The sequence below is a fragment of the Amblyraja radiata genome, chromosome 9 (genome assembly GCF_010909765.2).
Source record: "Amblyraja radiata isolate CabotCenter1 chromosome 9, sAmbRad1.1.pri, whole genome shotgun sequence".
NCBI classification, from domain to species: Eukaryota; Metazoa; Chordata; class Chondrichthyes; order Rajiformes; family Rajidae; genus Amblyraja; species Amblyraja radiata.
Genome location: NC_045964.1, coordinates 63,146,825 through 63,171,775, shown reverse-complemented (window position 1 = coordinate 63,171,775; position 24,951 = coordinate 63,146,825). Strand labels below are relative to the sequence as shown.

The 24,951-nt window shown below is 46.8% G+C and overlaps 1 protein-coding gene across 1 annotated transcript in view; it reads left to right on the top strand.

Moving 5' to 3' along the window:
* The window catches only part of syndig1l (synapse differentiation inducing 1 like), an 88,521-nt gene that overhangs the window by 15,876 nt on the left and 47,694 nt on the right, over positions 1 to 24,951 (top strand). The window contains exon 2 of the mRNA XM_033027646.1: positions 23,850 to 23,987. Coding sequence (XP_032883537.1) covers positions 23,850 to 23,987 — 138 coding nt within the window. The remainder of the gene's footprint in view (positions 1 to 23,849; positions 23,988 to 24,951) is intronic.

The window sequence follows — 24,951 nt, the reverse complement described above, 5'->3', positions numbered from 1 at the left end:
CGCGCCGGTTGGAGCTCCACTACTGGCGATCTCATCTAGAGATCCCAGGCTCCCGATGTACAGTTCGGCGCCGCCGCCCGCAGCTGGCCGCTCCTCAAACCCGCAGCTCCGCGATGGTTTACTCGGCGGTCTTCAGCTCACCGGAGCTCCAGCGCGGCGACCCAGGCAAGGCATCGCCCGCTCCGCGATAGCGCTCCAGCGCTGTGCCGCTGCCGAAGCCGTGGTTCTGGGCGGTCCCCGACAGGAAACGCCGCTCCAGGCCCGCTGGTAGGCCGCGAGGACGGGTCGAAACTGCAGCCCGGAGAAAAGCTGCCTCTCCGACCAGGTAGGGACCCTGAAAGGTAGTTTCCCCCTTCCCCCCCCCACCCCCCACATAAAAAAGTCTAGAACTCCAGAAACAAAAACACTTTAACTATTTAAGGTAGATGGGACTAGGGGAGAATAAGTGCTCGGCACGGACTAGAAGGGTCGAGATGGCCTGTTTCCGTGCTGTAATTGTTATATGGTTATATGGTTATATGGTTAAAGGTTCCTGTAATTGCTGCCTTTGTGAACTTGGGCTGTGTTACACCAGAAAAAGCACTGCAGATAACTTGGCTTCATTTCCCATGCTCTCTTGGCAGTAAACCCCTGCACATCCAATCATTGAGAAGAAAATTGCTCCAGCTTAAACTCTTCACCGCCAAGTTTTTTTTTCACTATTGGTCGTGACCCGACTATACTCTTGGGTGGCACCGAACAGGAAGACATAATTTCATAAATTCATAAGCTCGAGGAGCAGAATTAGGCCATTCGGCCCATCCAGTCTACTCCGCCATTCAATCATGGCTGATCTATCTTTCCCTCACACCCCCATTCTCCCGCCTTCTCCCCCTGACACCCGTACTATACGGAATAAAAGATGATGTCAATATTTAATTATTTTTAAAATAATTAAAACATTTAAATTAAAAATAAATCTTTCCCCAGTTTAACATTTAAAAAAACATTTGGACAATATACCAGGTTTAGAGGGATATGGGCCAAACGCAGGCAGGTGGAACTAGTGTAGATGGGGCATCTTGGTCAGCATGGGCAAGTTGGGCCGAAGGGCCTGTTTCCCAATTGTATGACTCTTAATTCTGTAATACTAATTCTGTTGCTTCTCTTCACGCACACTGCTTGAACAGCTGAGTATTTGCAGCATTTTCTGCTTTGCCTTTCGAATTATTCAGTAGGAATAATTAGATTCTGATGGATCTCCCCAAATAATTCCATTCTTCATTCCCTGCTCATCCCCCAATGCCCTATAACTTTTCCCATGAAAATCTAATGACTTTTCCATTGAGAGGATGAAACATGAGACCATCAATCTATCTACTAGCGTTCTCCAGCGAGTCTTAGTTCTGCTGCACTTTGTTGTAACCAATTCCAAGCCAATCGGCCAGCAGCATAATCAAGGATGAGTCGCACCCTGGCCACTCCCCCATCTCCCCTCTCCCATCGGGCAAAAGGTATAGAAGTGTGAAAACGCACACCTCCAGATTCAGGGACAGTTTCTTCCCAGCTGTTATCAAGCAACTGAACCATCCTACCGCAACCAGAGAACAGTCCTAAACTCCTATCTACCTCATTGGTCACCCTAGGACCATGCGTGGTCGGACGTTACTGGTTTTACCTTGAACTAAACCTAATTCTCTTATCATGTATCTGTACACTGTAAATGGCTCAATTGTAATCATGTATTGTCTTTCTGCTGACTGGTTAACACCCAACAAAAGCTTTTCACTGTACCTCGGTACACGTGACAATAAACGAAACTGAACTGAAACCAATTTTTATGATGACTCCGCCCCCCCGCTCCCCCCCCCCCATCCCCCCCCCCCCCCACCCCCGTCAACCCTGAATCCATTTTATTTTATTTGATCACCTAAGATGCTAGTATGGAACTAGGTCTAACATCTCTTTCTGAAACTGTTATCTTGCAGTACACAAAATGTTTAAGAAGGAACTGCAGATGCCGGAAAATCGAAGGTAGACAAAAATGCTGGAGAAACTCAGCGGCTGAGGCAGCATCTATGGAGCGAAGGAAATAGGCAACGTTGCAGGCTGAAACTCATCTGAAGAAGGGTTTCAGCCCGAAACGTTGCCTATTTCCTTCGCTCCACAGATGCTGCCTCACCCTCTGAGTTTCTGCAGCATTTTTGTCTATCTCGCAGTACACTGTCTGTATTCGAGAGTTAAAAAGAGTTTATTTGTCAGATAAGCAGGGGATTGACTTGAAATGGAAGATCTCTCAGAGTTAAAATCCAACCATCCTCATCCCCACTTGGTTTAAGGGCAGTGGAAAGGGTACAGAGAAGATTTACGAGGATGTTGCCAAGGCTAGAGGGTCTGAGCTACTGTATAGGGAGAGGTTGAGCAGGCTGAGACTCTATTCCTTGGAGCGCAGGAGGATAAGGGATGATCTTATAGAGGTGTACAAATTCATGAGAAGAACAGTAGATGCACAGTCTCTTGCCCAGAGTAGGTGCATCAAGGACAAGAGGACATAGGTGTCAGATGAAGGGGAAAAGATTTAATAGGAATCTGAGGGGTAACATTTTCACACATAGGGTGGTGGGTGTATGGAACAAGCTGCCAGAGGAGGTAGTTGAGGCTGGGTCTATCCCAACATTTAAGAAACAGTTAGACAGGTGCATGGATAGGACAGGTTTGGAGGGATATGGACCAAACGCGGGCAGGTGGGACTAGTGTAGCTGGGACATGTGGGCAAGCTGGGCCAAAGGGCCTGTTTCCACGCTGCATCACTCTAGGACTCAATGACACGATTAATATTTTTTGGAAAACACCCAGAAGAAGGGTCGCAATCAGAAACGTCACCTGTCCATGTTCTCCGGAGATGCTGCCTGACCCGCTGAGCTGATCCAGCGCCATTTAGTGAGAATGGGATAACCGAGAACTGATGTGAACGGGCGTTTGATGGTCAGCATGGACTCTGTGGGCTGAAGGGTCTGTTTCGATGATGTATCTTTCAATTAAATTCAGTTTAAAATTCTGAAGAAAAATTTAGTGTACCAGCATCTGCAGTTGCTTGTTTCTGCAATATATTTGTTTTTGCTTTTCAGTCTGACTGCGACCCTTGCACTTAAGTGAATCGCTGGTTAAATCACTGAAGTGATTTTCGGCAGGAGGTTGGAGACTGGGGGAGACTTGGGGAAACTTGCTTTTCAAACAGTCAGGCAATTTTTTCACTGTTTCTCCCAACATGTTAGCATAAAATTCATAGGTCATGTCTTTATTTCCCAGTACGCTGTAAGTGGCAGATGCAATCATAAAAGCTTAGAAATGATTCCAAAGCTGATCTTGCAGCTTGTTTTCAGTTAGGTACATAATCCCAACAAATTGAACACTTGTTTATGTTTCTCGTTCCTGTTTAGGTAGCTGGAGGGGGGAAAAAACACCTAGGAGAGGTTTTCAGAGTTTATAGGGAGAAGGCAGGAGAATGGGGTTAGGAGGGAGGGACAGATCAGCCATGTTTGAATGGCGGAGTAGACTTGATGGGCCGAATGGCCTAATTCTACTCCTGCCACTCATGACCTTATGAACTTATGAGGGTCAATGGTACAGCAATAAATTTCCAATGATTTTGTCCTCCGAGATCCTGAAAGTAGAATTCCTTTATAAACCCTCAAACTTTCCATTTATGATTCTAAACGATTTCTATCATTATAGAGCAAGAGTGTGGAAACAGGCCCTTCCGACAGCCGAGTCCACGCTGACCAACGATCACCCACACACTAGTTATATGTAATCCCGGTTTCACATCCTACGCACTCGGGGAGTGAATACACAGAAGCCAATTTACCGTCTTTGGAGTATGGGAGGAAACCAGAGCACTCGGAGAAAACCCACGCGGTCACAGGGAGAACGTGCAAACTCCGTACAGCCAGCACCCGTAGTCAGGATCGAACCCGGGTCTCTGGCGCTGTAAGGCCGCAACACTACCGCTGCGCCACCGTGCCGCCCCAAATGCAATTTATACCGGAAGACACGACATTTCTTGATCCAGTGTCGCCGCAAATTCTATTCAATGCTTCCCTTCACTTGAAGAGCCAGTTCTCTCTGTATTCAGTTTTAAATTGAATTGGATATAAAGGTACAGCTTGGAAGCATCGACGACCCGTTGACCCTAGTTCTAGGTTATCCCACTTTAAGATCCACTCCCTAAGCACTCAGGGCAATTGACGGAGGCCAAATAACCGCACGTCTTTTGGGATAGGTTAGAGATACAGCGTGGAAGCAGGCCTTTCACCCCACCGAGTCCTGATTAGTGATCCCCGTTGCACGAGCACACTCTACACACTGGGAACAATTGACAATATTTTACCAATGCCAATTAACCTCAAATCCGAACATCTCTTGGGACATGGTAGGAATGTGGATTAAATGGGGATCTTATGGAAACATATAAAATTCTTAAGGGATTAGACAGGCTATGTTCCTGATGTTGGGGGAGTCAAGAACCAGGGGGTCCCAGTTTAAGAGTAAGAGGTAGGCTATTTAGGACTGAGATGAGTAAAAACTCTTTCACCCAGAGAGTTGTGAATCTGTGGAATTGTCTGCCACAGAAGGCAGCGGAGGCCAATTCACTGGATGTATTCAAGAGAGAGTTAAATACAGTTCTTAGGGCTAACAGACTCAAGGGATATGGGGAGAAAGCAGGAACGGGGTTACTGATTGTGGATGATCAGCCATGATCATATTGACTGGCGGTGCAGGCTCGAAGGGCTGAATGGCCTACTCCTGCACCTATTTTTTATGTTTCTATGTTTCACCCGCACGGGTCACAGGGAGAACGAACGAACTCTAAGCAGGCAGCACCCGAGGTCAGGATCAAACCCGGGTAACTGGCGCCGTGAGGCAGGGGCCTCAACAACTGCTCCACCCTGTCAGAGAGAGAGTGTGTGCTCACGTCAAGCTTATTTGCTGCTCTTTTCATTCTAACCGGGAGACAAATCATTTCTTGACCCTGTGAGGGATGCAGCAAGGTGAACAGAATAAATCATTGCACTGCATAATTGGTGTGAAATTGCACTTTTGACAGTTGACAGTGGTTGAAAGAAGCATGAAGATGATTGCATTCAAAGTTTGTTAGTTTAGCAGGATATCTGCAACTTTGGACAAAGACACATTGCAGGGGCTTGATGATGCAAATGTAACAGCTCTATTTATGGATCGGACTGGTCTAAAATCACAATTTGTTGCAGTTAGTTTAATGTTTCTGACCATCTCAGCTGGATTTATCCTTCTTCATTTGACACCATGAAAAATAACGATGGAATATATTTGAGAAAGATCGGAGAACGCAGAAGCTCATTGATTTATTTTTTCTTATTCATTCATGGGATTAGTTGTCTCTGACAGAGGGGCCAGTATCCATGCTGTGTGACTCTATCACCCAGTGTCAGTGCAGCACAGGCAAGGTCAACATTGATAACCCACCCCTACTGTCTTTGGCATTAGGCTGGTTTGAACTATTGCAGTCATTATGTTGCAGGAAGACACAGCACTCTAGGGTCGAGAATTCCATGATTTAGATCCAGCGATGACGAAGGTATAATGATTAAGAATCTCACAATGTGTGGGAAGGAACTGCAGATGCTGGTTCAAACCGAAGATAGACACCGAATGCTGGAGTAACTCAGCGGGACAGGCAGCATCTCTGGATTGAAGGAATGGGTGACGTCTCTGGGATCGAGACCCTTCTTCGGACTGACGTCAGGGGAGGGGGAGGTTCATAGATGAGGATGTGTAAGGTGTGAAAACGGGACAAAGGGAATGGAGATCAAGGAAAATGTAGAATAGATCATTGTTAGCTGGGAGAAGGAAACAGAGTCCTTTCACAATGCTGTGTGACTTAGACGTGGTGCTCGCTTGCATCAGCCTACCTTATCTTTTCTTGGTGGTAAAATTCACGGGATTTGGACAGAGTTACCTGGGCAAGTAACTGTGGGGCATGTTGTAGATGGTTCCTAGTTTGCTTGCTAATGTTGATATGCGAAGGAAGCAATGGTCAGGACATGTAACTTGGTGGCATTCAGGCAGGATGCTTTGTACTAGATGCTGTTGACATTCAGAGTTATCAGAGCTGCACTCATCAGTCAAATGGAGGATATTCCATCACAACAAGACCTGTGCCTTGTACATGATGGACAAACCTTTGGATATTTTGGGTTAGTCTAGTTTAGCGATACAGCGTGGAAACAGGCCCTTCGGCCCACCAAGTGAACACCGTCCAGCGATCGTCGCACAATTACACTACCCTATGGACAATTTCACATTTTTACATTTATACCAAGCCAATTAACCTACAACCATGCATATCTTTGGAGTGTGGGAGGAAACTGAAGATCTCGGAGAAAACTTACACAGGTCACGGGGAGAATGTACAGACTCCGTACAGACAGCGCCCGTAGTCAGGATCGAACCTGGGTCTCTGGCGCTGTAAGGCAGATGCTCTACCACTACGCCACGGTGGAGGTGAATAATTTGCCACAGGATACCCAGTACTAATCTGCTCTTGTAGTGGATTTATTTACGTTTAGTTTAGTTTACTTTGGAGGTATGGCATGGAATCAGACCCTTCGGCCCATCGAGTCCACCCACCATCGATCACCCATTCACATTGGTTCCATGCTATCCCACTTTTTCATGCACTCCCTACACATTTGGGGCAATTTTACAGAGGCCAATTAACCTACAAACCTGCACGTCTTTGGGATGTGGGAGGAAATCAGAGCACCCAGAGAAAACCCGTGCAGTCCACAGGGAGAACATGCAAACTCCACGCAGACAACACCCAAAGTCAGGATCGAACCCGGGTGTCTGGCACTGTGAGGCAGCAACTCCACTAGACATTGTGGGCCAAAGGGCCTGTTCCTGTGCTGTACTGTTGCATGTAGAAACAAGGCAGGTGCTGGTTTATACCAGATAGAGCAAAGATAGATTGGTTGGTAAAGGGCCTGTCCCACTTTCACGACCTAATTCACGACCTCTGCCGAGTTTGCCCTTGACTCATACTCGCAGCATGGTCGTCACGAGGTCGTAGGAAGTCGTAGGAGGTCGTAGGTAGGTCGTAGGTAGGTCGTAGGTACTCGTGGCATCAAGTAGGTCGGGGCGTTTTTCTAGCGTGATGAAAAATGTCCACGAGTAAAAAAGGTCGTGAATTAGGTCGTGAAAGTTGGACAGGCCCTTAAAGGTGTCAGGGGTTACGGGGAGAAGGCAGGAAAATGGGAGTAAGAGGGAAAGATAAATCAGCCATGATAGAATGGCAGAGTAGACTTGATGGGCTGGATGGCCTAATTCTCCTCCTATCACTCATGATGGCCGATTAGGAAAAGGGGAGAAGCAACGAGACCTGGGTGTCATGGTACACCAGTCATTGAAAGTAGGCATGCAGGTGCAGCAGGCAGTGAAGTAAAGCAAATGGTGTGTTAGCATTCATAGCAAAAGGATTTGAGTATAAGAGCAGGGAGGTTCTACTGCAGTTGTACAGAATCTTGGTGACACCACACCTGGAGTATTGCGTACAGTTTTGGTCTCCTAATCTGAGGAAAGACATTCTTGCCATAGAGGGAGTACAGAGAAGGTCCACCAGACTGATTCCTGGGATGGCAGGACTTTCATATGAAGAAAGACTGGATAGACTCGGCTTGTACTCGCTAGAATTTAGTAGATTGAGGGGGGATCTTATAGAAACTTACAAAATTCTTAAGGGGTTGGACAGGCTAGATGCAGGAAGATTATTCCCGATGTTGGGGAAGTCCAGAACTAGTGGTCACAGTTTAAGGATAAGAGGGAAGTCTTTTAGGACCGAGATGAGAAAATCATTTTTTACACAGAGAGTGGTGAATCTGTGGAATTTTCTGCCACAGAAGGTAGTTGAGGCCAGTTCATTGGCTATATTTAAGAGGGAGTTAGATGTGGCCCTTGTGGCTATAGGAATCAGGGGGTATGGAGAGAAGGCAGGTACAGGATACTGAGTTGGATGATCAGCCATAATCATATCGAATGGCGGTGCAGGCTCGTAGGGCCGAATGGCCTACTCCTGCACCTATTTTCTATGTTTCTATGTTTCCATCAAGATGCAGTGACCAGGAGAGGCTCTCAGTGATGTGCACACTGAGTACCTTGAAGCAGCTGACCCTTTCAACCTCAGCATCACTGATGTGGATGGGGAGGTGTCCACTCCCCTGCTGTCTCCTGTAGTCCACGATCATCTCTTTAGTTTTGCTGACATTGAGAGAGAGGCTATTTTCATGGCACCAGCTGTTTAGTTTCCTTACCTCCTCTCTATAGGCCGTCTCATTATTGTCTGTGATGAGGCCCAGGATGGTCGTGTCGTCAGCAAACTTTAGGATTGATTTTTGAGCTGTGCTTGGCAGTACAGTCGTGCGTGAACAGGGAGTGCAGGAGAGGACTGTGGTGCGCCTGTGTTGAGGATCAGTGAGGAAGAGGTGTGGCAACTGATTCTCACCACCTGGGGCCTGCCCGTCAGGAAGTCGAATATCCAGCCGCAGATGGAGGTCTCCAGTCCAAGATCAAGGAGCATGGAGACGAGTTTTGAGGGAATGATGCCGTTGAATGTCGAGCTGTTGTCAATGAAAAGCATTCTCACATATGTATTCCCTTTGTCCAGGTGGGTGAGCGCAGTGTTGCCATGGCGATGGCATCGTCTGTGGCCCTGTTTGGTCTATATGCAAACTGAAGAGGGTCCAAGGTGTCAAGGAGAGAGGAGCAGATGTGAATTTACCAGTATTGTTATTTTTAAAGGTACACAAAAATGCTGGAGAAACTCAGCGGGTGCAGCAGCATCTATGGAGCGAAGGAAAATTTTATTTTTATTTAATGTTATTTTTAAATATCCTCCTACTACAGTAGTTCTTAACCTAGGGGTCATGACCCCCCTATGGGGGTCGTTTGGAGCTTTGCTGGGGGTCATGAAGGGGACACAAATAACATATCAATTTGTTGAGCCCATGTTTCGGTACCTAACAAAGGTACATACCACTTACAGTATTTTGTTTGCGTATGCACGTACTGGTGCCAAAAAGATTAAGAACCACTGTCCTACTACTTTCTTAGTCATCGAATTCAGCATTTTCCCAATGGCAAGTATTCGATTCACTAGCCTGCCTTAATTTTCCAATCCACGGACTTCCATTGATAATCTAAAGTACTCTAGAGGTTACAACCACACTTAATGTATCTATTATCTCTGCAGCAATTTGTCAAGAGTCAAGAGTGTTTTATTATCATTTGTCCCAGATAGACAATAGACAATAGACAATAGACAACAGGTGCAGGAGTAGGCCATTTGGCCCTTCGAGCCAGCACCGCCATTCAATGTGATCATAGCTGATCATCCACAATCAAGTAACCCGTTCCTGCCTTCTCCCCATATCCCCTGACTCCGCTATTTTTAAGAGCCCTATCTAGCTCTCTCTTGAAAGCATCCAGTGAATCTGCCTCCACCACCCTCTGAGGCAGAGAGTTCCACAGACTCACCACTCTCTGTGAGAAAAAGTGTTTCCTCGCCTCCGTTCTAAATGGCTTACTCCTTGTTCTTAAACTGTGGCTCCTGGTTCTGGACAATGAAATTCTTACTTGCTGCAGCACGACAGAATATGTAAACATAGAAACATAGAAACATAAAAAATAGGTGCAGGAGTAGGCCATTCGGCCCTTCGAGCCTGCACCGCCATTCAATATGATCATGGCTGATCATCCAGCTCAGTATCCTGTACCTGCTTTCTCTCCATACCCCCTGATCCCTTTAGCCACAAGGGCCACATCTAACACCCTCTTAAATATAGCCAATGAACTGGCCTCAACTACATTCTGTGGCAGAGAATTCCAGAGATTCACCACTCTGTGTAAAAAATGTTTTCCTCATCTCAGTCCTAAAAGATTTCCCCGTTATCCTTAAACTATGACCCCTTGTTCTGGACTTCCCCAACATCGGGAACAATCTTCCTGCATCTAGCCTGTCCAACCCCTTAAGAATTTTGTAAGTTTCTATAAGATCCCTCCTCAATCTTCTATATTCTAGCGAGTACAAGCCGAGTCTATCCAGTCTTTCTTCATATGAAAGTCCTGATATCCCAGGAATCAGTCTGGTGAACCTTCTCTGTACTCCCTCTATGGCAAGAATGTCCTTCCTCAGATTAGGAGACCAAAACTGTACGCAATACTCCAGGTGTGGTCTCACCAAGACCCTGTACAACTGCAGTAGAACCTCCCTGCTCCTATTCTCAAATCCTTTTGCTATGAATGCTAACATACCATTCGCTTTCTTAACTGACTGCTGCACCTGTATGCCTACTTTCAATGACTGGTGTACCATGGCACCCAGGTCTAGTTGCAGCTTCCCTTTTCCTTATCGGCCACCATTCAGATAATAGTCTACTTTCCTGTTTTTGCCACCAAAGTGGATAACCTCACATTTATCCACATTATAAACATAGTACATAACGGGAGAAGAAAAAAGTTCAGTGTGTATATATACACATGCACACATACTTAATAAAGAACAAATATAGTGCAATGATGATAGTTCAGAGCTTATTTGTTGTCGTGTTTAATAGCCTGATGGCTGTAGGGAAGAAGCTGCTCCTGAACCTGGATGTTACAGTTTTCAGTCTCCTGTACCTTCTTCCCGATGGCAATGGTGAAATGAGTGTGCACCAGGATGGTGTGGGTCTTTGATGATGTTGGCTGCCTCTTTGAGGCAGTGACTTCGATAGATCCCTTCGATGGTGGGGATAGGCACTCAGGTCTAAGGGACCTCTGAACATTTGGCCCCACTGTATTAGATTGTACTTTTCACGTTATAATTGCATGTTCCTTCCTTCTTTTTGCACTCTCACTTACATTTATTATTGGGGTGTTTTTCGCACTCTCTATTTCTCACAGAGAGTGGTGAGTCTGTGGAATTCTCTACCTCAGAGGGCGGTGGAGGCCTGTTCTCTGGATACTTTCAAGAGAGAGCTAGATAGGGCTCTCAAAGTTAGTGGAGTCAGGAGATATGGGGAGAAGGCAGGAACGGGGTACTGATTGGGGATGATCAGCCATGATCACATTGAATGGCGGTGCTGGCTCGATGGGCCGAATGGCCTACTCCTGCACCCAGTGTCTATTTTCTATTGTCTATTATTTTCTATGTATTCAAAGCCTTCACCCTTTCCTTTATTATTAATTTTTTTCAAGTCTTAGAGTCATGGAGTCATAGAGTGGAAACAGGCCCATCGACCCACCTTGCCCACACCGGCCAACATGTCCCAGCTGCACTAGCCCCACCCGCTTCGTGTTTGGCTCATATCCCTCCAAACCTGTCCTATCCATGTACCTGTCTAACTGTTTCTTAAATGTTGGGATAGTCCCTGCCTCAACTACCTCCTCTGGCAGCTCGTTCCATACACCCACCACCCTTTTAACTAACCTCTTAAGTAACCAAGATAGATTTTTACTCCTTTTTATTTTTATACTTGCAGAAGCTCCAAGAATTTGCTTTTTTATTTAGAGTCTTCCAGCACAGAAACGGGGCCTTCGGCACTGTAAGTTCATGGCAGCTCTCAAACACCTATTTCACACTGACCACGTTTTATTCTCACCCCTTAGTTATCACCTCCCCCCCGATCCCATCACTCACCTACATACTGAGATCAACATAGAGTTCAATTATAAATCCAACTTGCACGCCTTAGAGATTTGGGAGAAAACCGGAGCACCCGAAACGTGGTTAAAGGCAGAATGTGCAAACTCCACAAAGACAGTAGTGTTGTGGCCATTTGGCTTGTTTTGTGTGTCATTAATGATAGCATGTGTCTTTAAGTTTTAGACTGCCCGTTATATTGTGTGTGGGATTTATGACGTATTTTAGGGCGTGTTTGGAGCTACGTTTCTTGCGCAGAAGCTTAGTTTTTAGTGTAGTTTTGGACCAGCATGGGGAAGGTTTACCCTTTGACCATGCGAAGCGTAACGGAGACACGAGGAGTTTTCTAACCTCTTAAGCGATACGCTGGAGTTCGATGAAGATTATAGTGTATGAGTCGGAAGAAGTTTGGATATACCTTATTGTTTTTCATCAACAATAAAGAATATATTAATCAAAAGGCTGTGTTTATGAAGATTTATCTGTGAAGAAGCTGTGAAGGTCCCCGACGGAGAGCTCACATGTGTATAACGACATTCTCCTTAATCATGTAGTCCACTTAGTGACTAGAGGGAGTAATCTCTTGAACGATATAAAAACCTGTCGCTACAAGTAGTGGAGGTGAGGATTGAACTTGGATCCCTGGAGCTGTGAGGCAGCAACTCTACCAGCTGTACCATTGTGCCACCCTGTATTTGTTTTTGCTAGTTCCCTTTAGGTTGTTTAGATGTAGGCTGTTGCAGCATAGTGGCTAAACAGCTGAGATAGCAACCAGTGTCATTGACCCAAGGGCATGAGTTCGAATCAGGGTTCGAATCACTGAATAAATATGGAACGAAAAAGCTAACCATGAAACTACTGGATTGTCATAAACACCACCCTGGTTCAATAATATTCAGGGCAGCACCGTGGCGAAGAGGTAGTTTAGAGATGCAGCACGGCACACCGGGTCCGCGCCAACCAGCGATCCCCGCACATTAATACCATCCTACACCCACTTGGGACAACTTTTATATTCACCAAGCCAGTTAACCTACAAACCTGTAGGTCTTTGGAGTGTGGGAGGAAACCGAAGATCTCGGAGAAAACCCACGCAGGTCACGGAGAGAGCGTATAAACTCCGTACAGACAGAACCTGGAGTTGGGATCAAACCTGGGTCTCCGGCGCTGCATTCGCTGTAAGGTAGCAACTCTACTGCTGCGCCTCCTTGACCGTTATGTTGCTGTCTTACAAGCGCCAGTCCCGGGCTCGATCCTGACTAAGGGTGCGTGTCTGTACTGAGTTTGTACATTCGCCCCATGGCCTGTGTGGGTTTTTTCCTGAAATCTTCAGTTTCCTCCCACACACCAAAGACGTACAGGTTTGTAGGTGAATTGGCTTAGATAACATTATAACTTGTCCCTAGTGCGTGTACCGTTGTGTTGGTGTGCGGGGATCGCTGGTCGGCGCGGACTCGGTGTGCCGAAGGGCTTGTTTCCACACTGTATCTCTAAAACCAAAATAAACGAAAAATTAAAACTAAGCCGCAGAAAGATCATCTTTCTCATAATCATTATTTCTCCATTGAATATATCTTTGTTGAAGCTATTGAAGAACATCTTTAAATCTCTGCCACTGCTTATCTACAGCCCATCCTTCTCATCTTTGCCAAGTCCACTTAAGCATTCAGACCTTTGTAATTGTCCTTATTTAAGTTTAAGCCACGCATTTCAGAGACAAGATTCTCACTGTGAAACTGAATGTAAAATGCGATAATGTCCTGATTGTTCTCCCCTCCCCATGGATCCTTCACAATGTGGTCATTAATTAATCCTGTTTCACTGCTCATACTAGAGGAGCCAATTCCCTGATAGACTATACGATGAATTAGTCAAAGAAATTGTCCCAATTGCATTGCATAGTAAAAGATCCCATCGATGTTTAGTTTAGTTTAGTTTAGTTTAGTTTAGTTGATTTGTACGGGTATCAGGTGTTCTGGGGAGAAGGCAGGAGAATGGGGTTCGGAGAGAGAGATAGACCAGCCACGAGTGAATGGCGGAGTTTAGTTTAGTTTAGTTTAATGGCTGAATGTCCTAATTCTGCTCTTACTACTTATGATCTTTAGTTTCATTTAGTTTAGCTTTAGTTTAGTTTAGTTTAGTTTATTGTCATGTGTGCCAATAGACAATAGACAATAGATGCAGGAGTAGGCCATTCAGCCATTCGAGCCAGCACCGCCATTCAATGTGATCATGGCTGATCATCCCCAATCAGTACCCCGTTCCTGCCTTCTCCCCATATCCCCTGACTCCGCTATCTTTAAGAGCCCTATCTAGCTCTCTCTTGAAAGTATCCAGAGAACCGGCCTCCACCGTCCTCTGAGGCAGAAAATTCCACAGACTCACCACTCTCTGTGAGGAAAAGTGTTTCCTTATCTCCGTTCTAAATGGCTTACCCCTTATTCTTAAACTGTGGCCCCTGGTTCTGGACTCCCCCAACATCAGGAACATGTTTCCTGCCTCTAGCGTGTCCAAACCCTTAATAATCTTATATGTTTCAATAAGATGTCCTCTCATCCTTCTAAACTCCAGAGTATACAAGCCCAGCCACTCCATTCTCTCAGCATATGACTGTCCCTCCATCCCGGGAAATAACCTTGTAAACCTACGCTGCATTCCCTCAATAGCGAGAATGTCCTTCCTCAAATTAGGGGAGCAAAACTGCACACAATACTCCAGGTGTGGTCTCACTAGGGCTCTATACAACTGCAGAAGGATCTCTTTGCTCCTATATTCGATTCCTCGTGTTATAAAGGCCAACATGCCATTCGCTTTCTGTGCTGAGGTACAGTGAAAAGCTTTTGATGCGTTCTAGCCAGTCAGTGGAAAGACAATACGTGATTACAATCGAGCCTTCCACAGGGTGCAGATATTTAAAAGAGGGGAGCGATTCTAAAGCGAGATTGCAGATCAACATCTTTGACCAGCATACAAAGAGTCGCCTGGGTCGGGCCTTCAAAAGAGGCATCATGGATAATTCTTCTCCTCCAGGCCAATATTTATCTTCATTCAAAATAATTAAAAGCAGATTATCTGATCATCATTAGACCTTGCCCTGCACAGATTGGCTGCCTCATCTCCCATTACAGCCGTGACCACACTTCAAAAGTTCTTCATCAGTTGGAAACTGCTTTGGGGCATTCAGAGGCTGTCAATGTTTTTCTGCCTGCCAGTGCCTGACTTTGGGCAGGATCTGCCTTGTAGCTTACTGATCGCCATCTTAATGCTGTGCAAGCACAGTCCTTTGCTGCAAGATGCAGTGGCAAAGTGGTGTATGTTAGCGGCTCGGCGGCACATTGCTCCAGAGCTGTGCCCACAGACTCTAGAGCTGTGGCGGCGTTCCAGCGTTCCGGTGGCGGTCCCGACTCCAGAGCTGTGGCAGCGTTCCGGCGTTCCGCCGGCGGCGGCCCGACTTTGGAGGCTCGGCCGCGGGCCCAGTGGACGACAACATCGGAGGCCTGCATCGCCTCAGCGCAGAGGGAGAACAAGGAGGGAAGAGACAAAGACTTTAAGACTTTTGCCTTCCATCACAGTGAGGAGGTGCCTGGTGACCTCACTGTGGTGGATGTTAAATTTGTGTTTATTGTGTGTTTTTTTGTTTTTTAAAAAAATTATATGTATGACATGATAGGTCTGAATGACAATAAAGGACACTTTGACTTTGACTTTTGACTTGACTTTTGATAGAGCTGCTGCCTTACAGCCTCAGAGACCCGGGTTCGATCCTGACCACGGGTGCTGTCTGTGCGGAGTTTGTACGTTCTCCCTGTGACCTGCGTGGGTTTTCCCGCACAGTTTCCTCCCACACTCCAAAGATGCGCAGGCTAATTGGCTTCGGTAAAAAAATGTATAAATTGTCCTTAGTGTGTAGTATAGTGCTCGTGTACGGGGTGATCGCTGGTTGGCACAGACTCGGCGGGCCGAAGGGCCTGTTTGCTCGCTGTGGATCTAAATCTAAATTACTACTGTAAGTGCAAAGCTAGTTCTACACACACGCACGCACAGCTCCGGTGACGGATCACTGAAACACTCATCCAGTTTAATTACATTTTTTGACTGCAATGTTCCATTTGACAGCGGCCTTGATTCTGAGTTTGATGGTTCCACATCAGCGCAGAAACCAGGCAATCGCTTCCATCCATGACTGAAGAGACGCCGCATTGTTGGAGGTGCCATTGATCATCTGAGCTATCAAAGCCGCCGATCATGTCCGTCTAAGGAACTGCAAGCTAAAGACCCTTAGGCGCAGGTCAGCCAACTAGAATGGCCAACACTGGCAAAACAAAGAGAAAATGTGTAGGAAAGAAGTGCAGATGCTGATTTAAAGCAAAGGTAGACACAAAGTGCTGGAGTAACTCAGCGGGACGGGCAGCATAGAAACATAGAAAATAGGTGCAGGAGTAGGCCATTCGGCCTTTCAATATGATCATGGCTGATCATCCAACTCAGTATCCTGTACCTGCCTTCTCTCCATACCCCCTGATCCCTTTAGCCGCAAGGGCCACATCTAACTCCCTCTTAAATATAGCCAATGAACTGGCCTCAACTACCTCTGTGGCAGAGAATTCCAGCATCTCTGGAGAGAAGGAATGGATGAGGTTTCGGGTCAGGACTGAAGAAGGGTCTCGACCCGAAACATCACCCATTCCTTCGCTCCAGAGATGCTGCCTGTCCCGCTGAGTTAATCCAGCATTTTGTGTCAACCTTCAAAGAAAAGGGAAATTCAATTGGAAGTCATTAGAAGAAAAAATCTGAAGATGGGTCTCGTCCCGGAATGTTGCCTATTCCTTCGCTCTATAGATGCTGCCTCACCCGCTGAGTTTCTCCAGCATTTTTGTCTACCTTCGATTTTTCCAGCATCTGGAGATCTTTCTTAAAAAGAAGAAATTGGAGGGATTTTAAGAAATATTTAGACAGGGTACAGTACATGATTAGGACAGGTTTAGAGGAATATGGGCCAAATGCAGGCAGGTGGGACTAGAGTAGATGGGACATGTTGCTCGGTATGGGCAAGTTGGGCTGAAGGGCCTGTTTCCACGCTGCGAGACTCTATGGCACTCTAAGACTCTAATGTGGAAGATGCTTGCTAATACGGATATCACAATGGAATTAATCCCTTTCAAACCAGTACAATGGCAGTGGGCTTGTGGAAGAAACATTTGGATAAGTACATGGATAGGTAGACACAAAATGCTGGAGTAACTCAGCGGGACAGACAGCATCTCTGGAGAGAAGAAATGGATAACATTTCGGGTCGAGGCCCTTCTTCAGACTGAATGTTACCCATTTCTTCTCTTCAGAGATGCTGTCTGTCCCATTGAGTTACTCCAGCATTTTGTGTCTACCTTCGATTTAAACCAGCATCTGCAGTTCTTTCCTACACATCCTGTACTTGGATAGGACAGGTTTAGATGGATATGGGCCAGCATTCTCCGGGTGTCTGTGAGGCAGGCTGCAGTAAATCTGCGCAGAAGCCTTGCAATCTGCCCATTGCCCAACTCCAAGTGGGTTGCCATGCCAACCACACAGGAGCTTCTAAAGCCCATGGAAAACTATATGCTATTTTGCACAAAGCTGTGAGGCATGGCACAGGGACAAACTGTGAGGAAAAACAAAGGAAACTCAAAGTGAAAAATATTTTTGTTTCCGAGGCTGGAAGCTTAAATAAGAACATCCAGTCTCTTCATCCAGGCCCTGTTTTGTTGTTGGTCGTGTTTGCTCCCTCAGTGCTCGCTGCCTTAATTGACTCCCGGCAATCTTGTTCTTGTACAGGTCGCAGTTTCCCCATGGTCTAGTCCTCCCTCTCTACAAAGCCTCCCTCAGCTCTACATCCCCCTGGGCCCTCTCATCCACTTCTGGCCTGCAGTCCTTTCCAGGTTCCACAATGGTGTCTCGATCATCAGCTACCATCGCCTCGTCAATCTCTGGCCTAATGAGACCTGCCCTCCACTTGTGTAAGAAAGAACTGCAGATGCTGGTTTAAAATTTAAATTTAAATTTCTTTATTTATATAGCACATTTTTAGTCAACTTGCATTGACCCCAAAGTGCTTCACATAATTACATCCACACACACAGGCAAAGGTGGGTGAAGTGTCTTGCCCAAGGACACACACAGGCAAAGGTGGGTGAAGTGTCTTGCCCAAGGACACACACAGGCAAAGGTGGGTGAAGTGTCTTGCCCAAGGACACAACGACAGTATGCACTCCAAGCGGGATTCGAACCAGCTACCTTCCGGTTGCCAGCCGAACACTTAGCCCATTGTGCCATCTGTCGTCCCTAAATCGAAGGTAGACACAAAATGCTGGAGTAACTCTGCGGGTGAGGCAGCATCTCTGGAGAGAGAGAATGGGCGACGTTTCGGGTCGAGAAACGTCCGTGAAGAAGTGTCTCGACCCGAAAAGTCGCCCATTCCTTCTCTCCATAGATGCTGCCTCACCCGCTGAGTTACTCCAGCATTTTGTGTCGACCTGTCCTCCACTTTCCTCCTTTCAGATACTTCTTAAAAGCTGCCCCAACCCTAGCGTTGTGCCATTTCTATTATTATTACTCAGCCACTCAGAGTTTAGTTTAGTTTCGAGATCCAGCGCGGAAACAGGCCCTTCGGCCCACCGAGTCCACACCCACCAGCGATCCCCGAACATTAACACCGTCCTCCACACACTAGGGACATTTCACATTTCGACCAAGCCAATTAACCAACAAACCTGTACGTTTTTGGAGTGTGGGAGGAAACGGAAGATCTCGGAGAAAACCCACGCAGGTCACGGGGAGGACGTACAAACTCCGTACAGTCAGCACCCGCAGTTATGATCGAACCCGGGTCTCTGGCGCTGTGAGGCAGCAACTCTACTGCTACGCCAGCATGTGGCCCACTTAGTTAAAAAAAAGTAAATCATTTTTCTGAACATGAATTGAATTATAACTTATCTATTGTGCTTCAAAAGTAAAATATGGTGTCCGCTTGTGACTGACTTTTAATCTCCCTATTTTGTTCTATTTTGTTTGTAAACATGCTGGTGAAGTGCTCTGGTGCACTAAAGCAGCTAGATAAATGCAGCATACTGCTAGCTTTGTGCCATCTCTTTTAATATTTCTCTGTGACTCTGAGGTATTTTGTGTTTGGAAGCATGCTGGTGAAGTTAAAAAAAATATTTCGACAATTAGGGGCAGCGGTAGAGTTGCTGCCTTAGAGCGCTTGCAGCGCCAGAGACCCGGGTTTGATCCCGACTACGGCTGCTTCTCTGTACGGAGTTTGTACGTTCTCCCCGTGACCTGCGTGGGTTTTCACCGAGAACCTCGGTTTCCTCCTACACTCCAATGACGTACAGATTTGTGGGTCAATTGGCTTGGTGTAACTGTAAAAATTGTCCCTAGCGCGTGTCAAAGATCATGGAGCGGAGCTATGATCTTTGGTGCGTGTAGGGTAGTGTTAGTGTGCGGGGATCGCTGGTCGCTGTGGACTCGATGGGCCTGTTTCCACGCTGTATCTCGAAACTAAACTAAACTAAGGCACATGGATAGGAAATGTATGGAGGAATAAGGGCCATACACGGCTAGGTTAGACTAATGTAAATGGAGTATGTTGGGCAATTTGTTTTCCACGCTGTATGACCTGAAGAATGTATCTTCATTGTATCTCGGTACACGTGACAATAGACTAAATTAAATTCAAACTTAATTTACTCTATGACTCTAACTGTCATGGAATGCAAAAGCTGCTAGTTTAGTTTAGTTTAGTTTAGTTTAGTTTAGTTTAGAGATACAACGCAGAAGCAGGCTATTCGGCCCACCGAGTCTGTGCCGACCAGCGATCCCCATACACTCGCAGTGTCCCACACACTAGAGACAATTTACAATCTTTACCAAAGCCAATTGACCTTACAAACCTGTACGTGTTTGCAGTGTGGGAGGAAACCGGAGCACCCGGAGAGCCCACGCAGTTATAGGGAGAACGTACAAACAGTGTACAGACTGCACCCGTGGTCAGGATCGAACCCGTGATCTCTGGCGCTGTGAGGCAGCGACACTTACACTGCGCCAAGCTAGATTACAACAATGCGTTGTGCTTTACAACCTTGTTAGAGAAGGATTTAGAAGGATGAGGGGGCTCTTATAGAAACATATAGAATTATAAAAGGACTGGACAAGCTAGATGCAGGAAAAACGTTCCCAATGTTGGGCGAGTCCAGAACCAGGGGCCACAGTCTTAGAATAAAGGGGAGGTCATTTAAGACTGAGGTGAGAAAAAACGTTTTCACCCAGAGGGTTGTGAATTTATGGAATTCCCTGCCACAGAGGGCAGTGGAGGTCAAGTCACTGGATGGATTTAAGAGAGAGTTAGATAGAGCTCTAGGGGCTAGTGGAGTCAAGGGATATGGGGAGAAGGCAGGCACGGGTTATTGATAGGGGACGATCAGCCATGATCACAATGAATGGCGGTGCTGGCTCGAAGGGCCGAATGGCCTCCTCCTGCACCTATTTTCTATGTTTCTATGTTTCTATGTTAGTGTGGTTGGTAGTGTGATACCCACCAAGGACTACGATGTTATTCAGGAACTGAGGTCTGGAAACACTGGACCTAATTGCATGTTGAGTGGGTGCCAAGGGCTGTGTTGCGGCTCTGGCCTTGACCGCCTCATTGTAAGTGCTCAGTTATCAAGAGCAGGTAATGGAGAGAAACCCTTCATTACCGAGGCTGGTAGTGTTGCCGTTTAATTGGTTGCTACGTGGGTGGTCCTGCTTCATTCCAACAAGAGCTTTGCATCCAGTTTTCGAGAGCAGAAGATAATGAATGATGACCAAATTACGGCCTAAAACAGGCAATGAACAGTCAGCGCTGTGTCACCACACAGCTTACACCGCAATTGAAATCATTCTGGCCCATGAATGTTTCAAAATGCAGCCCATTTGACTGTGGTAGGAGTGGTGTGTAGGCTCCCAACAGCACGAACTCTCCTTACATCACACACTCTACCCGACTTGTTTAGTTTAGAGATACAGTTCCTTCAGCCCACCAGGTCCGCGCCGACCAGCGATCCCCGCACACTAACACCACCCAACACACACTAACGGCAGTTTACAATTTTTATGGAAGCTAATTAGCCTACAAAGCTGTACGTCTTTGGAGTGTGGGAGGAAACCCGGAGCGCCCGGAGAAAACCCACGCAGGTCACGGGGAGAACGTACAAACTCCGCACAGACAAGCACCCATAATCGGGATTGAACCCGGGTCTCTGAGCAGTAAGGCCGCAACTCTACCACTGCACCACTTGTTTCAGTTAGAAGGACTGGAATCCTTCTAAATTCCAGTGAATACAAGCCCAGTCGCTCCATTCTTTCATCATGTGACAGTCCCGCCATGCTGGGAATTAACCTCAGGAACCTACGCTGCACTCCCTCAATCGCAAGAATGTCCTTCCACAGATTAGCAGACAATACTCCAGGTCTCAGCAGGGCCCTGTACAACTGCAGTAGGACCTCTTTACTCCTATAATAATAATAATAATAATATATTTTATTTATGGGCGCCTTTCAAGAGTCTCAAGGACACCTTACAAAAATTGAGCATGTAGAGGAAAAACATGTAAGGGGAATGAAATAAATAGTAGAGACATGACTAGTACACAAAGTAAAGACAGAATTCAATACAAAACACAGTATGAGGCAATTAATGCACAGATGAAAAGGGACGGGGACGTGGGGCTAAGGATAGGCAGAGGTGAAGAGATGGGTCTTGAGGCGGGACTGGAAGATGGTGAGGGACACGGAATTGCGGATCAGTTGGGGGAGGGAGTTCCAGAGCCTGGGAGCTGCCCTGGAGAAGGCTCTGTCCCCAAAACTGCTGAGGTTGGACTTGTGGATGGAGAGGAGACCGGCTGATGTGGATCTGAGGGACCGTGAGGGTTGGTAGGGGGAGAGGAGGTCAGTGAGATATGGGGGGGCCAGATGGTGGAGGGCTTTGTAGGTGAGGACCAGGATTTTGTAGGTGATCCGGTGAGAGATGGGAAGCCAGTGAAGTTGTTTGAGGACTGGAGTGATGTGATGCCAGGATTTGGTGTGGGTGAAGAGTCGGGCGGCTGCGTTCTGGACCAGTTGGTACTCCTATACTCATCTCCTCTCGTTGTGAAGGCCAACATGCCATTAGGCCTGACCAAGCTGGCCATCCGCAAGTCACGGCGCGAGGCGGAAGATGCCTCTGCCCGAGCCATCTGCCTGCCCCTTCTCCGGGGTTACGTCCGCGCCCGGGTGGTACTAGAAAGGGGTTACGCGCTGTCCACGGGCACCCTGGGGGATTTCCGGGACCGCTGGGCACCGAGGGGGGTTGAATGTATCCTGGACAAGGATTGTAATACAGTTATTTGGTGGTATACCTAGTATATTTGTTTTGCCTTGTACTATGATGTGGTGTCTGGTTCGTTTTATTGTGTTGTAAATACTATTGTAATATTTGAATAAATATTTTTGATGTTAAAAAAAAGACATGCCATTAGCTTTCTTCACTGCCTGCTGTACCTGCATGCTTACTTTCAGTGACCGATGAACAAGGACACCCACGTCTCGTTGTACTTCCCCTTTTCCTAACCTGACACCTTTCAGATAATAATCTGCCTTCTCGTTCTTGCCACCATAATAATAATAATAATAAATTTTATTTAATGGGCGCCTTTAGTGGATAACCTCACATTTACAGATTTGCCGTCTTCTGTAAATTGTCCTCAGTGTGTGGAATAGTGGTAGTGTACGGGTGGTCTATTGTCGGTACGGACTCGGTGGGCCAAAGGTCCTGTTTCCGGGTACCCACGTCTTCATTGGCTGCTCGGCGCGGACTCGGTGGGCCGAAGGGCCTGTTTCCATGCTGTATCTCTAAAGTCTGAAGCCTAAAGGCACGCACAAAGATGTCCGCAGCTATATGTGTCTGTATCTGGTAGAGATCCTGGCTCACTACACCAGAGGCCCATGTTCAATCCTGACCTGGGGTGCTGTCTCTGTGCAGTTTACACGTTCTCCCAATTCGCGAGGGTTCTCCTCAGGGAGCTCTGGTTTCCTTCCACATCCCAAAGACATGCGGGTCAGTAGGTTAGTAGCTCACTGTGAGGTGTAAATTAAAATCTTAAATTGAAATTTGACATTTATAATTTTGTGATCGGAGCAGAATTAGACCACTCGGCCCATCACCACCGTTCTGGCGGATCTATCACTCCCTCCCAACCCCATTCTCCTGCCTTCTCCCCATGACCCCTGACACCTGCACTAATCAAGAACATGTGGGTTAGTGCGGGTTGATGAAAATGTGGGGAGAAAATATATCACGAGGATAATTCCTGGGATGGCGGGACTGTCATATGTTGAAAGAATGGAGCAACTGGGCTTCTATTCACTGGAATTTAGAAGGATGGGAGGGGATCTTATTGAAACATATAAGATTATTAAGGGTTTGCACACGCTAGAGGCAGGAAACATTTCCCCAATGTTAGGGGAGTCCAGAACCAGGGGCCACAGTTTAAGAATTAGGGGTAAGCCATTTAGAACGGAGACGAGGAAAAACTTTTTCACCCAGAGAGTTGTGAATCTGTGGAATTCTCTGCCTCAGAAGGCAGTGGAGGCCGGTTCTCTGGATACTTTCAAGAGAGTTAGATGGAGCTCTTAAAGATAGCGGAGTCAGGGGATATGGGGAGAAGGCAGGAACGGGGTATTGATTGTGGATGATCAGCCATGATCACATTGAATGGCGGTCTGGCTCGAGGGGCCAAATGGCCTACTCCTGCACCTATTGTCTATTGTCTATTGTCTATTGTCTATTGTGATTAATGTAGCATGCTGTAAATGGATGGTCGATGGCCAGTATAGACTCAATGGGCCGAAGGGACTGATTCCATGCCGTATCTGTATACGACTCCATGTCACAGGCAGATAAAGACTCTCTCACTTCTTCGAGCCCATGAATGCTGTTTCAGTCCCAGGCAACATGTCTCTTCTGTGATGTGATGCGATTACAGGGATTTCATTTCTAACAGCTTTGGTAATGCAGTCTTTATCTACTTGTGCACCATTAATGAAACCTGTGCTGTACTGCTGCTGATAAACTCTGTCCTTCTCCTCCTGCTCTCCCCAGAGTGACTGCTCGAGTGACAGCGACAGCGAGGACAACTTTATCATGATCCCTCCGCGCGACCACCTGGGCCTGGCCATCTTCTCCATGCTCTGCTGCTTCTGGCCCCTGGGCATCGTAGCCTTCTACTTCTCACAGGGGGTAAGACCCACCGCTACCCGCTCTCACACTCAACCCCAGAGCTGTAACCCCGGGCATGTGTGTGTGTGTGTGTGTGTGTGTGTGTGTGTGTGTGTGTGTGTGTGTGTGTGTGTGTGTGTGTGTGTGTTTGTATGTGTATGTGGGTGGGTGTGTGTGTGTGTGTGTGTGTGTGTGTGTGTGTGTGCGTGTGTGTGGTGTGTGTGTGTGGTGTGTGGTGTGTGTGTGAGTATGTGGGTGGGTGTGCATCATTGTGCGTGACTATGTGGGTGTTTGTGTGTGTGTGAGTGTGTGTGTGTGTGTGTGTGTGTGTGTGTGTGTGTGTGTGAGTGTGTGTGTGTGTGTGTGTGTGTGTGTGTGTGTGTGTGTGTGTGTGTGTGTGTGTGTGTGTGTGTGTGTGTGTGTGTGTGTGAGTATGTGTGTGGGTGTGTGTGTGTGTGTGTGTGACTATGTGTGTGGGTGTGTGTGTGTGTGCATGATTGTGCGTGACTATGTGTGTGGGTGTGTGTGAGTGTGTGTGCATGGTTGTGCGTGAGTATGTGTGTGTGTGTGCGTGTGTGTACATGATTGTGCGTGACTATGTGTGTGTGCGTGTGTGTGTGCATGGTTGTGCGTGACTATGTGTGTGGGTGTGTGTGTGTGCATAATTGTGCGTGACTATGTGGGTGGGTGTGTGTGTGTGTGTGCATGGTTGTGCGTGACTATGTGGATGTGGATGTGTGTGTGTGCATAATTGTGTGTGACTATGTGGGTGTTTGTGTGTGCATAATTGTGCGTGACTATGTGGGTGGGTGGGTGTGTGTGTATGGCTTGAATTATCATTGATCTGCTGGCATTGTAATTTTAGTAAATACAGGTCAACCACTGATTTTCCAGCATTCTTGGGTTCCAGAGTATTTCCGGATTATCTATTTTGCCGGACCAACAGAGGTCACGGCCTCCGAGAGGAGTCATGAGGTCATAAGGT